The sequence below is a fragment of the Halichoerus grypus genome, chromosome 7, assembly GCF_964656455.1.
Source record: "Halichoerus grypus chromosome 7, mHalGry1.hap1.1, whole genome shotgun sequence".
Taxonomy (NCBI): Eukaryota; Metazoa; Chordata; class Mammalia; order Carnivora; family Phocidae; genus Halichoerus; species Halichoerus grypus.
The window spans coordinates 90,676,934-90,691,255 of record NC_135718.1 but is presented as its reverse complement, the minus strand read 5'-3'; the positions used below and the strand labels follow the sequence as shown (position 1 = coordinate 90,691,255).

The 14,322-nt window shown below is 35.4% G+C and overlaps 1 protein-coding gene across 19 annotated transcripts in view; it reads left to right on the top strand.

Annotated features, from left to right (window-relative positions):
• Nucleotides 1-14,322, top strand: part of CDC42BPA (CDC42 binding protein kinase alpha) — a 333,148-nt gene that overhangs the window by 210,143 nt on the left and 108,683 nt on the right. For 17 of the 19 annotated variants that reach the window (XM_078077877.1, XM_078077871.1, XM_078077866.1 and 14 more), the window contains exons 13-14: nucleotides 844-1,086; nucleotides 1,346-1,456. In XM_078077877.1, coding sequence (XP_077934003.1) covers nucleotides 844-1,086; nucleotides 1,346-1,456 — 354 coding nt within the window. The remainder of the gene's footprint in view (nucleotides 1-843; nucleotides 1,087-1,345; nucleotides 1,457-14,322) is intronic. The other 2 variants (XM_078077878.1, XM_078077870.1) reach the window with 1 other exon arrangement.

Here is a 14,322-nt window from a genome sequence, read left to right as displayed (position 1 = left end):
ACCATACATTACATCATTACATCATTAGTTTTTTTTTTAAATATTACAAAATCTTTTAATTGGTATTAATATTACAACAGAGATGGACAATTCCATACTCCCCTGCTGCCTACTACAGATTGCATTTTATTATTTAAATGGTTTGAAGTGATAATTAAAATGTTTCTTTAATATGTTTTTTTAAATTTTTTTATTGTTATGTTAATCCCCATACATTACATCATTAGTTTTTGATGTGGTGTTCCATGATTCATTGTTTGCGAATAACACCCAGTGCTCCATTCAATACGTGCCCTCTGTAATACCTTTCACCAGGCTGACCCATCCCCCACCCCCCTCCCCTCTAGAACCCTCAGTTTGTTTTTCAGAGTCCATCGTCTCTCATGGTTCTTCTCCCCCTCCGATTTCTCCCCCTTCATTCTTCCCCTCCTGCTACATTCTTCTTCTTCTTTTTTTCTTTCTTAACATATATTGCATTATTTGTTTCAGAGGTACAGATCTGAGATTCAACAGTCTTGCACAATTCACAGCGCTCACCGTAGCACATACCCTTTATTTGACCATAGTATCTGGTGTTCCTATACTCTTTATTTATTTGTAGAATCTAAGGTACTGGCAGATTAAATCAGCTGTTCATCACAGTTAGCATGTTAGCATCAGGAATCGAGAATAATAACAGAGCACCCTGCTATTCATATCTGTTCAGAAGTAGTTGATTTCTTTTAATTTTGTCCTCAGATGAATAATTTTGGCTCTTCTTGACTTCATGATAGCTACTTTGATGGCCAAAATTGGTCCCTAGGTTGCAGAATTGGTAACTTTATTCTTTTTACAAAACTGTAGGAACTAGTCCAGGCTAGTGAGCGATTAAAAAACCAGTCCAAAGAGCTGAAAGACGCACACTGTCAGAGGAAACTGGCCATGCAGGAATTCATGGAGATCAATGAGCGGCTAACAGAATTGCACACCCAAAAACAGAAACTTGCTCGCCATGTCCGAGATAAGGAAGAAGAGGTGGACCTGGTGATGCAAAAAGTTGAAAGCTTAAGGCAAGAACTGCGCAGAACAGAGAGAGCCAAAAAAGAGGTTAGTAGTCAGGCAGATTTTCTAGTGCCCATGGGGTAGTGATTAAAGCTGCTTTTTCAGATTAGTGGAATAATGTATATCTCATTCTTTAATTGTTGAAAACCTTTTTTTTTTTTTTTTTAGTTTGGTTATTTTATTAAATACGAATTTCAACATTTGAGTTATTTTCTTGTTATAAGGTAAATTCCCATGGGGAAAAGCATTTTATTGGAAAAACAATTATAACCATGACATCTGCTCTTTTAATTTTATTTTAAAGCTGGAAGTTCATACAGAAGCTGTGGCTGCTGAAGCATCTAAAGACAGGAAACTGCGTGAACAGAGCGAGCACTATTCTAAGCAACTGGAAAATGAATTGGAGGGACTAAAGGTAGCGTCTGATTTCACATTTGTGAAGTTGAATTAATTTTCTTCTCTTTAGGCTTAACAGGAGTGTTAATTTATGTACTCTCTTTGATGTGGAGTAAAAACTAGCTATCCTTCAAACCTAGTATTCTTAATTCTCATTCCTACTAGTAGAAAGCTGATGTAGACTTCCTCATCATTCTGGAAGGAAAGGGAAGGTTGTGTTTAGTGCGGAGAAGAAATCTATTGGAAAAGAGTTCAAAATATTTAGGAAGGACTGCACACCTGGACAAGATTGGGGGGCATGGTTAGATAACCAGACCCTCTATTTTATAAATGACATAGGAGAGGCTCAAGGATAGCTCTGCAGATACTTCTGTTAGGTGGGATGAGATGATAATGGGCATGGGCCAACACATCTGAGCAGAAGTGCTTAGCAAGGGAAATCCTGTGTCAGCTTTAGAGTTGGACTGCTTGGTTTTACCTCCTAGCCTCATCAGTTACTAGCCATGTAATGCTGGACAAAACATTTAACCTCCACTTTAATTTTCCTATCTGTAAAACCCTATCTTACTGGTTTTATGTAGGGAGTATATGCATATATATGTAAAGCGCTCAATAACTCTTAGCTTTGATAATAATGTATATGTCAAAGTGAGAGAATTGGGATTAAATTGACATCCTATTTCTACAACACTAAATTAAAATCTGAATATGATGCCTGCCTTTTCTTCACTCTGACCTGAGCAAAACCGTCTCCTCTGTGCTGTCCACCAGCCTTCACCTACACCTTCTACTTGCATAACCATGCACAGTCTAGTCTTACTTATCTGGCAAATATAAGAATCAAGTTGAATGTCATCTCAGGGAGTCTGTGCTACTATAGAATTCTGTTAATAACTTTAGCATAGCTTTTATTGTATTTATCCACAAAATGTCTCCCTGCCTAAACTGTGACCAAACCTATTGAAAACATGCAGATATGGTATTAACCTGGCTCAGGGCCAGATTTTTTTTTTTTTTTTTTTTTTTTTTTTTAAAGATTTTATTTATTTATTTGAGAGAGAGAGAATGAGAGAGAGCACATGAGAGGGGGGAGGGTCATAGGGAGAAGCAGACTCCCTGCCGAGCAGGGAGCCCGATGCGGGACTCGATCCAGGGACTCCAGGATCATGACCTGAGCCGAAGGCAGTCGCTTAACCAACTGAGCCACCCAGGCGCCCTCAGGGCCAGATTTTAATACTTGTTTAATAAATGTGTTAAATCAATGAATGAATGTAGAATTGGTCAGAACTTTTTCTCTGACTATTGAATATTAGTGGTTGCAAATGAGTTTTCTCTACTATATATATAAACTCTAGATTTTATTTCTTATTTTAGGGATTGATTTATTTGTTTTTAATTTTTTGCTTTATCATGATTGCACAGTCTTGGTCAGCTTTCCCAAGTAGAGGTGTTTCTCCTATGTACTTACGCTTCTGGAACAGGATTTGTGTATGGAACTCATTACATTACTGTCTCAAATAATTTTCAGTCAGGGACTGTTTTGTTTCCAGCACTGTTTTTGGTGATTTGGGTAACAAACAATCATAAAGTACAGACTAGAAGGAATGTTAGAGATTATTTGCATTTGAGGAAATTGAGACCCAAAAGAGTTAAGGATTATGTAGTCATAAGTGATAAAGTATAGTTTAAATATGGATTATTATTAAATATGGATTTTCTAACTCAGTGCCACGTTCTAGCCACTAGTCTGCTTTTTTTTCCTGTAATAAACACTGCTGCTCTGAAAGCTTTGAATCACATGTATTTACTGACTAATCAAATGTGCATAATCACTTGTATCATTTATAAATTTGAGATAATAATAGAACTACCCAATGTTAATGCATTTAAAATGCTTTGCCCAGGGCCTGGCAGAAAGTAAAGGCTCAGCAAGTTGGCTGTGATTATTATCATACTATAATTTCTTGAGGATATTTTCTAAAACTGGAATATCTTGGTTTAATTTCTTGTAAACCTATTTTGAATTGGTTTTGAAACCTATTTTGACCATTCTAAAAGGCTGTAGGAACGAATAACAGAAAATTCAGTATCCCATTTCCAATAATGCATAGAACATATAGACAGAAGATCAGTAAGGATAAAAAGGTCTTGAACAACACTATAACCAACTAGACCTTCCACGCAACACAGCAGAACACACATTCTTCTCAAGGGCACATGGTATATTCTCCAGGATAGGCCAGATGTTAGGCTACAAAACTAGTCTCAAAAATAGAAGGTTGAAGTCATACAAAATATCTTCTCCAGCCACAATGGAATGAAGCCAAAAGTCAGTAACATAAGGAAAACTGGAATGTTAAAAAATATGTGGAAATAAAACAAGATACCCTTAATCAGTGGATCAAGGAAGAAATCAAGGGGAATTAGAAAAATACCTACAGAGGAATCAAATGAAAACACCACACTGGATGCAGTGCTCAGAGATTTATAGCTGTAAATAACTATATTTAAAAAAGAAGAAAGGTCTCAAATCAGTTACATAATTTTATATCTTATGGAACTAGAAAAATAAGAGCAAAGGAAACTCAAGCTAGCAGAAGGAAGGAAGAAAGGAAGATTAGGCAGAGTTAAATAAAATGAGAATAGAAAAATAATGAGAATGAAATGAAAAGTTGATTCTTTTGAAAGATAAACAAGATTGACAAACCTTTAGCTAAAAGCACACAAATTACTTAAAATGAATCAAGAAAAAAAATAGAAAATCTAACAGACATATAACAAAAAGATGTAATCAGTAATAAGAAGACTTCTGACAAAGAAAAGTCCAGGGCCAGATGCTTCCACTAGTGAATTAAACCAAACATTTAAAGAAGAATAACACCAATCCCTCTTAGACTTCTCCAAAGATGACAAGAGTAGGAAGTACTTCTCAACTCATCCTTTAAGGTCAGCATTACCCTGATACCAAAGCCATATTAAGAACATTACAAGAAAAGAAAATTACAGACCAGTATTTGTAATGAATGTAGATGTATAAATCCCCAGCAAAATGCTGGCAAACCAAGTCCAAAACCATATTTAAAAGATTATGCACCATGACAGTGGTTTATTTCAGGAATATAAGGGTGGTTCAATGTAAAAAAATAACATAATACATGACATTAATAGGACCTGGGAGGGGGGATGATTATCTTAATTGAAGCACATAAGTCATTTCACAAAATCCAACATCCTTTCAAGATGAGAACTCCCAGAAAACTAGGAATAGAAGGAAACATGTTCAACATGATAAAAGATATTTATGAAAAGTCCACAGTTAACATCCTACTCAATGTTGAACAAACAAAAACTTTCTTCCTAACATTAGGAATGAGACAAGGATGCCCATGTTTACCACTGCTATGCAATATTCTACTGGAGTATCTAGCCAGAGGAATTAGACAAGAAAAAGAAATAAAAGGCATCCAAACTGGAAAGGAAGAAGTAAAACTATCTCTGTTCACAGATGACATGACCCTTTATATAAAAATATTCAAAAGAATACTACCAGTTTCCAGTCCAGCATATAAGAAGCTTGGAAGCCACTATGTTTGAACAAGTAAAAAGCTGAATAAATAGAAAAACCAACAACTCTTCTTATACCTGTAGGAGAAGTGACATCACAGAATAAGCTGCTGCCCCTAAATTTGGAGAGACTAACAGGCAAATACAGAGACTCACAACTTAGCAGAAACCTTTGTAGGAATCAGTGCCAGTGTTTGGAAACCTGAACTACAACTGAGAAATCATTAGAGGCTCAGTGTAGACAGGTCTGAGATATAAAACCTCCAGTGGGGGTGCTTTTGTGAGTTTTGCCTCCTGGACCTCTACCAGGTTCTCACAATGAATATCAAAGCAAAATCCCTTGTGCTAACAATAGGGGAAACCATTTTGAAATATGCCAGAGTATCCTGTTCCTCTTAACAAGGTCTGCCCTCAGGAGAAACTCTTCAGCCAGAACCGAACTTGCTCAAGTTTTATCCGAGCCCAGTGGACTTGAGAGAAGGAAGACACCCAATCCCAACCTGCTGTAGTCATCCTGTCCAAACTAAGGGGGAGAGAATAGCTGACAAGGTTGTCTGACTTTTATAGTCCAGAGGCACCAGCTCAATAAAACAGTGATATCTAATCCTAGGACTATAGAACACTTCTCCTTTCCCCACAACTTACTGCCACATTACTAAAAGCCTATTTACAGCTGTTCCTTTTACCCAGCACATCATGTGCCGCCTATCAACAAAAAAATTATAAGATATACTGAAAGACAAAACACAGTTGGAAGGGACAAAGCAAGCATCAGAACCAGACTCAGATATGGCAGAGATGTTGAAATTATGAGATTGGGAGTTTAAAACTATGATTAATTGATGTGCTGAGGACTTTAATGGGAAAGTAGAGAACATGGAAGAATTAAATGAACAATGTAAAGAGAGGTGGAAATTCTAAGAAAGAACCAAAAAGGAAAAGCTGAGAAAAGAATTTCTGAGCTTGAGGATATCTAAGTAGAAACTGACAAAACTGAAAGGCAAAAAGGAAAAAGATTGAAAAAACAAAACAAAACAAAACAAAACAGAAGAGAATATCCAAATACTGTGGAGCAACTATAAAAGTTATAACATAGGTCTAATGGGAATACCAGAATGAGAAGAAAGAAAGGGACAGAAGAAATATTTGAAACAATAATGACTGAGAATTTTCCCCAAATTAGTATCAGACACCAAACCACAGATCCAGAAAGGTCAGAGAATACCAAGTAGGATAAATGCGGAAAGAACTACACCTAGAGATACCATTTTCAAATTATAGAAAGTCAAAAATAAACAAAAATCCTGAAAGCCAAAGCAAAAAAAAAATAGAGGATATAAGACAAGGATTGCACATGACTTCTTAGAAACTCATGCAAACAAGAAGAGAGTAGAGGTGAAATATTTAAAGTGTTGAGAGAAAAGGAGTAGAAGACAAAAATAGGAATAAAGAACAAGGGCAATAAATAGGAAAACAGTAGCAAATATGGTAGATACTAATCCAAAAATATCAGTAGTCATTTAGAATATCAGTGGTCTAAGTACATCAGTTGTAAAACAGATTGTGTCAGATTGGATCAAAAAATATCCAACTGTATGTTGTCTATAAGAAGCCCACTTTATTGTTTTTTTAAAGATTTTCTTTATTCATTTGAGAGAGAGAGAGAACGACACAGAGAGCACAAGCAGGGAGGGGAGAGGCAGAGGGAGGGGAGAGGCAGGCTCCCCACTGAGCTGGGAGCCCTATGTGGGGCTCTATCCCAGGTCCTGGAGATCATGACCTGAGCTGAAGGCAGACGCTTAACCATCTGAGCCACCCAAGCACCCAAGAAACCCACTTTAAATATAGAGGCAGATATAGATTAAAAGTAAATGGATGAAGAAAGATATATCATGCTAACACCAATGAAAAGAAAGTGGGAGTAGCTATATTAATTTCAGAGTGGAATTCAGAGTAAGGAAAGTTTTTTAGGAATAAAAAAGGCATCACATAATGATAAAGGAATCAGTTCTTCAAGAAGACGTAGCAAAACTTAACACGTAGACATGTAAATGTGTGAGTGCAAAAACTGATAGCTCTGCAAGGAAAAACAGATGAATCTATTATAGGTGGAAACTTCGGCACCCCTATTTCAGAAATGAACGAATACAGGAGGCATAAAATCAGTAAGGACATAGATGAGGTCAATAGCATCATCAGTCACATGGATATAAGGCAAATCTACAGACTGCTTCATATAACAGCAGAATATGCATTCTTCTCAAGCTCACATGGAACATCCACCAAAATAGACCACACATTCTGGTCTGTAAAACAAACCTTAAGAAATCCTTAAGAAATTTAAGAGATTAGGAGTCATTCAACGGCTGCTCTCAGACCAAAGTGGAATTAAACTAGATGTCAACACCAGAAATATAGCTGGAAAAATTCCAAAATATTTCTAAATAACTTCTAAATAACACATGAGTTAAAGAAAATGTCTTGAGAAATTTTTAAATATTTTGAACTAAATAGAAATGAAAACAAGTTTAACTTACTAAAATTTGTGGGATATAGTGAAAGCAGTGTATAGCATTGAATGCATATATAAGAAAGAAAAAGATCTAAAATTAATCATCTTTCACTTTAGATACTAGAAAGAGAAGAGCAAATTAAATCTGAAGTAAACAGAAGAAAACAAATAATAAAAATTAGAGCCAAAACTGATTAAATTGAAAACAGGAAACAAATAGGAAAAAAATCAATGAAATCAAAGCTTATTCTTTGAAAAGATAGTAAAATTGGTTAAGTCTTTTCTCAGGCTAATTAAGAAAAAAGAGATCCCTTTCATCTATTTTTGATAGTAATTATATCAACAAGCCTCCCAGCATTAAACTGTTCTAACCTTTGGGAATCAGTTGCTCATACAGTAATCGAATTCCAATACAGCAATGGGTTAGGATTGTTAACATTTTATTAACAAGTTTTGTTGTTAAATTTATACTGAGATGAGTCTATGATTTTATTATTTGTATGCTCTTTTGGTTGGGTTTTGTTTCAGGGTTATGTTAACTTTATATAAAGGGAAGCTTTCCCTTTTCTTTGTACTCATGGAAATAAACTTTGAAATCTGAAAGAATTCTTCTATAACACATTCTTTGTTATACTGTAGCTTTATTAATGCTTTATTTTTCATTCATTTTGAGACAATTTGGTTCACTTTCATTTTTCCAGTAAAAATGTCTTTCAAACAGATTTTCAAATTTATAAGCATAGGGGTGAGTACTTTATATAAATTTAATAACTTCCCTGGATGCTTGAAAAGAAGGGGATTACCTATCAATAATAGTTTATATTATTTCATACACTTGCATTTCTCTTGACACTATAGTTTCTCGTTAAAGTTTTCTTCTCTTTTCTGTAATAAATCTTTTTGCAAAGAATATAGTGGCTCTGTTTTGCATGCTGTGCTTTCTGCTATATTTTTTAAACTCTTATTATAAAATAAAATACAGATAAAACCAAAAATAAAAAAGAGAGAAGACACTACTAGTATTAGAAATCAAAAAGGGGACATCCCCACACATCCTATGTACATCAAAAGGTTAATAAAGGAATACTGTGAATAACTTTGTGCACACAAATTTGATAACCTAGATGAAATGGAGCAGTTCCTTGAAAGACACAAGCTGCCAAAGCTGACACAGAAGAAATAAATAATCTGAAAGGGATTCTGTCTATTAAAGAAATTGGATCAATAATTAATAACCTTCCAGAAGAGCACCAGGCCCAGATATGTTCACTGGTGAATTCTACAAAACATGAGGAAGAAGTCATACTAATTTTCTACAATCTCTTTGAGAAGACAGAAGCAGAGGGAATATTTACTAAGTCATTCTATGACACCAGCATTACACTACTAAAACTAGACAAAGACATTACATGAAAAAAGAGCCACAGACCAACATGCCTTATAGACACAGATGAAAAAATCCTCAACAAAATATTAATAAATTGAATCCAACAATATGTAATAAGAATTACACACCATGCCCTAGTGGGATTTTTATCCCATGTATGCAAGACTGGCTCAAAATTAAAAAAAAAAATCAGTGAATAAAATGTATCACATCAATAGACTAAAAAATAAAAATCACATGATCATCTCAATACATGCAAAAAAACCATCTGACAGCATCCAACATCTATTCAAGATAAAAACTGTCAATAAATTCTAAACCTGATAAAGAATATCTAACAGAAAATGAGCTAACATTATACGTGTGAGAAACTGGACACTTTCCCACTAGGATCAAGAGCATGGTGAAGATGTACCTTTCACCACTACCTTTCAACATTGTATTGGATGTCCTAGCTAATGTAGTAAGACAAGAAGACAAAATAAGAGGTATACAGATTCTGAAAGAAGACGTAAAACTGTCTGTTCAGGGATGACATGATCGTCTATATAGAGAATCAAAAAAAGTTGACAAAACAACTGGAACCAATAAGCCATTATAGGAAGATTGCAGGATACAAGGTTAATACACAGCCAGTCACTTTCCTGTATAACAGTCATGAACAAGTGGAATTTGACATTTAAAACTCAATACTATTAATATTAGTACCCATAAAAATGAAATACTTAGGTATAAATGTAATAAAATATGCACAAGAGCTATATGGGGAAAACTATAAAACTCTGATAAAAGAAATCAAAGAAGAACTAAATAAATGGAGATATTCCATGTTCATGGATAAGAAGATTCAATATCATCAAGATTCAGTTCTTCCCATCTTAATCTGTAGATTTAATGCGTTCCCAGTCAAAATCCTAGCAAGTCCTTTTGTGGATGTCATCAAGCTAAACCTAACGTTTATATGGAGAGACAAAAGACCTAGAATAGCCAATACCATAGTGAAGGAAAAGAACACAATTGGAAGACTGACACTACCTGACTTCAAGATTTACCATAAACCTGCAGTAATCAAGACCATGTGGTACTGGCAAATGAATATACAGATAAGTCATTTTTAACAAAGGAACAAAGGCAATATAATGAAGTAAAGATTGTCTTTTCAACAAATGGTGCTGAACAACTAGACAGCCACATTACTGAATGAATGAATGAATGAATGAATAGAACTGTAATTACATCCTTTACAAAAATTAATTCCAAATGGATCAGAGGCCTAAATGTAAAATATGAAACTATAACACTCCTAGGGGATAACATAGAAGAACTAGATCACCTAGGACAGTGACTTCTTACATACAGCACCAAAGGCACAATTCATGAAATAAAGAATTGATACGTTAGACTTCATTGAAATTAAGCATTTCTGCTCTGCAAAAGACACTAAGAAGAAAATGAAAAGATGAGGCACAGACTGCGAAAAACTACAGATTTATCCAATAACTTTTAAAACTCAGTAATTAGAAAACAAACGACCCCAGGGTTGCAAGACCAACACGCAGTAAGTAGTTGTGTTCCTATATGCCAGCAATGAACAATCCACAGAGGAAATTGTGAAAGCAATTCCAGTTACAATAGTAGCTAAAAGAATAGAGTACCGTGGAATAAATTTAACCAAGAAGGTTAAAGACTTGTGTACTGAAAATTAGAGAACACTGCTGAAAGATATTAAAGGAGGCATAAATAAATGGAAAGACATCCCACATGTATGGTTAGGATAACTTAATTTTTTTTCTTTTTTTTTTTTAATTTTTTTATTCTTATGTTAATCACCATGCATTACATCATTAGTTTTTGATGTAGTGTTCCATGATACTTTGTTTGCGTATAACACCCAGTGCTCCATGCAATACGTGCCCTCCTTAATACCCATCACCAGGCTAACCCATTCCCTCACCCCCCTACCCTCTAAAACCCTCAGTTTTTTTCTCGGAGTCCATAGTCTCTCATGGTTCATGTCACCCTCCGATTTCCCCCCCTTCATTTTTCCCTTCCTTCTCCTAAGGTCCTCTATGCTATTCCTTATGTTCCACAAGTAAGTGAAACCATATGATAATTGACTTTCTCTGCTTGACTTATTTCACTTAGCATAATCTCCTCCAGTCCCATCCATGTTGATGCAAAAGTTGGGTATTCATCGTTTCTGATGGCTGAGTAACATCTTTTTTATCCATTTGTCTGTTGAAGGGCATGTCGGCTCTTTCCACAGTTTGGCTATTGTGGACATTGCTGCTATGAACATTGGGGTGCATATGGCCCTTCTTTTCACTACATCTGTGTCTTTGGGGTAAATACCCAGTAGTGCCTATTTTTAATTTTTTGAGGAACCTCCACACTGTTTTCCAAAGTGGCTGTACCAACTTACATCCCCACCAACAGTGTAAGAGTGTTCCCCTTTCTCCACAATCTCTCCAGCATTTGTTGTTTCTTGCCTTAGGATGACTTAATATTGTTTAAATGTCCGTGTTACCCAAAGTCATGTACAAGTTCATCACAATTCCTAGTAAAATTCCAACAGCCCTTTTTGCAGAAATGGAAAATATAATCCTGAAATTCATATGGAATTGCAAGTGGCCCCAAGCAGCCAAACTGTTGTGAAAAAGAAAAACAGAATTGGAGGACTCAAACTTCCCAGTTTCAAAAGTTACTACAAAGTTACAGAAACAGAAGGAGTGTGGTACTGGCATAAGAATAGAAACACAAGCCACTGGAATAAAATTCAGAGTCAAGAAGTGAACTCTTGCATCTGTGGCCAAGTGATTTTTTATGTCGTCCTAAATCTGTTCAGTGAGGAGAGAACAGTTCCTTCAATTTATGTGCCGGGACAACTGTATTTCTACATGCAAACAAATTTGGACCCCTACTTCATACCATATAAAACAATTTATTCAAAATGGATCAACCTACATATAAGAGCTATAACTATAGAACTCTTAGAAGAAAACCTTGGGGTAAGTATTCATGACCATGGCATGGATTCTTAACTATGACACTGAAAGCAGAAGCAAAAAAAATTTTTTTATAAATTGGACTTCATCAAAATAAAAAGTTGTGTGCATTGCATCAAAGGACATTTTTAAGGAAATGGAAGAAATTATTTGCAAATCAAGTTATCTGGTAAGACTTTGATAACCAGAATATATAAACAAGTCCTTCAGTTGAACAACAAAAGGACAAACTACCCAATCAAAAAATGGGGAAATAACTTGAATAGACATTTCTCCAAAGAGGATATTTTAATAGTCCATAAGCCCACAAAAAGATGTTCAACATCATTAGTCATTAGGGAAATGAAGTTAAGATACCACTCCATACCTACTAGGATAGCTAAAATGGGGCGGGAGGGGAGGGTTTGAAAGGAACAAAACAAGTGTTTGCAAGAATGTGGAAACAGTTTGGTGGTTCCTCAAAAAGGTAAACATAGAGTTACCACATGACCCAGCAATTCAACTCCTAGGTATGTACCCTGAAGAATTGTAAGCAAGGACTCAAACAGATACTTGTACACCAGTGTTTTTTGAAGCATTATTACAATTATCAAAAGGTAGAAATAGCTCAAGTGTCCATCAACAGATGAAGAAGCAAAATATAGTTTTTACATGCAATGGAATATAATTCAACCGTCAAAGGGGGTGACTCTCTGATACATGGCCCAACATGGATGAATCTTGAAAACTTTATGCTAAGTGAAAGATACCAGACAAAAAAGAACAAATATTGTACGATTCTACTTGCCTGAAGTATCTAGAATAGGCAAATTTATTGAGATAAAAAGTAGAATCAAGGTTACCAGGGGCCAGGTAGAGTGGGTAATGGGGAGTTATTCTTGAATGGTTAGAGAATTTCTCTTTGGGATAATGAAAAAGTTTTGGAAATACATAGTGGTCATAGTTGCACAACATTCTGAAAGTAATTAATAGCTGAATTCTACACTTAAAATGAATTCTCTTAAAATGGTTAAAATGGCAAAACTTTATGGTATATGTATTTTACTACTTAAAATTAACCATAAACCATTGAATTATACACTTTAAATGGGTGAATAATACGGTATGTGAATAGTATCTCAATAAGGCTGTTGAAAAAAAAAATACTTCTCAGTTCTTGTGATCATGTACTACAAGAGCTTTTTACCGTGTTGTATTAGTTTGCTGGGGCTGCTACAAATTACCACAAACTGGGTGGCCTAAGAAACCAGAATTTATAGTCTCAATCATTGCAACTAGATGTCTGAAATTAAAGTGTTGGTGGGGTTGGCTTCTGATGGTTTGCATTCCTTGGCTTATGTATCACCTGGATCTCTGCCTTCTTCCTGTGTGCAAGACCGTGAGTCCAAATTTCTTCTTTTTATAAGGACACAGTTCTATTGGGCCCACCCTATGACCTCATTTTAAGTCAATTAGCTCTGTAAAGACCCTACTTTTATTTTCTTTTTTTCCAGTGTTACTGAGATAAAATTGACGAATAAAAATTGTATATATTTAAGGTATAAAATGTGATGTCTACATATATGTGTACATTGTGAAATACGTACCACAACAAGCTAATTAACATACCCTCATACCCTCACTTAGTTATCTTTTTTTTTTTTTTTTTTTTGGCTGAGAACAATTAAGATCCACCCTCTTAGAAATTTCAAGTACATAATACAGTATTGTTAGCTTTAGTCACCCTGCTTTACCTTATATCTCCAGAACTTACTCATCCTACCTGTGTGAAATTTTTGTACCCTTTCACCAACATTCTCCCATTTCCTCCACTCCCCCCTTGGCAACTACCATTTTACCCTCTGCTCCTCAGAGTTTGACTTTTTTAGATTCCACATTTAAGTCAGATCATGCAGTATTTGAGACCATATTTTAAAATACACATTCTGAGGTACTGATGGTTAATGCTTTAACATGAATTTTGGAGGGACATAATTCACCCTTAACACCTGTATTTTTCACTTGAAAGTGTGAGACAAGCATTTACGTTCATTACGTAACTATCACATAATTTTATTTATTTATTTTTTTAAAGATTTTTTTATTTATTTGACAGAGAGGGACACAGCGAGAGAGGGAACACAAGCAGGGGGAGGGAGAAGCAGGCTTCCCGCCGAGCAGGGAGCCCGATGTGGGGCTCGATCCCAGGACCCTGGGATCATGACCTGAGCCAAAGGCAGACGCTTAATGACTGAGCCACCCAGGCGTCCCACTATCACATAATTTTAATGATATTAGAAGGATATCCACTTAATCCAGTTCTCTACTATTGAATATTTATGTTTCACTTTTGCAACAGTGTCATTACAGTGAACACTTTTGTGCATTGCCTTTTTGATATTATTTCTTAGAACAGATACCTAGAAATGAAATTGTCA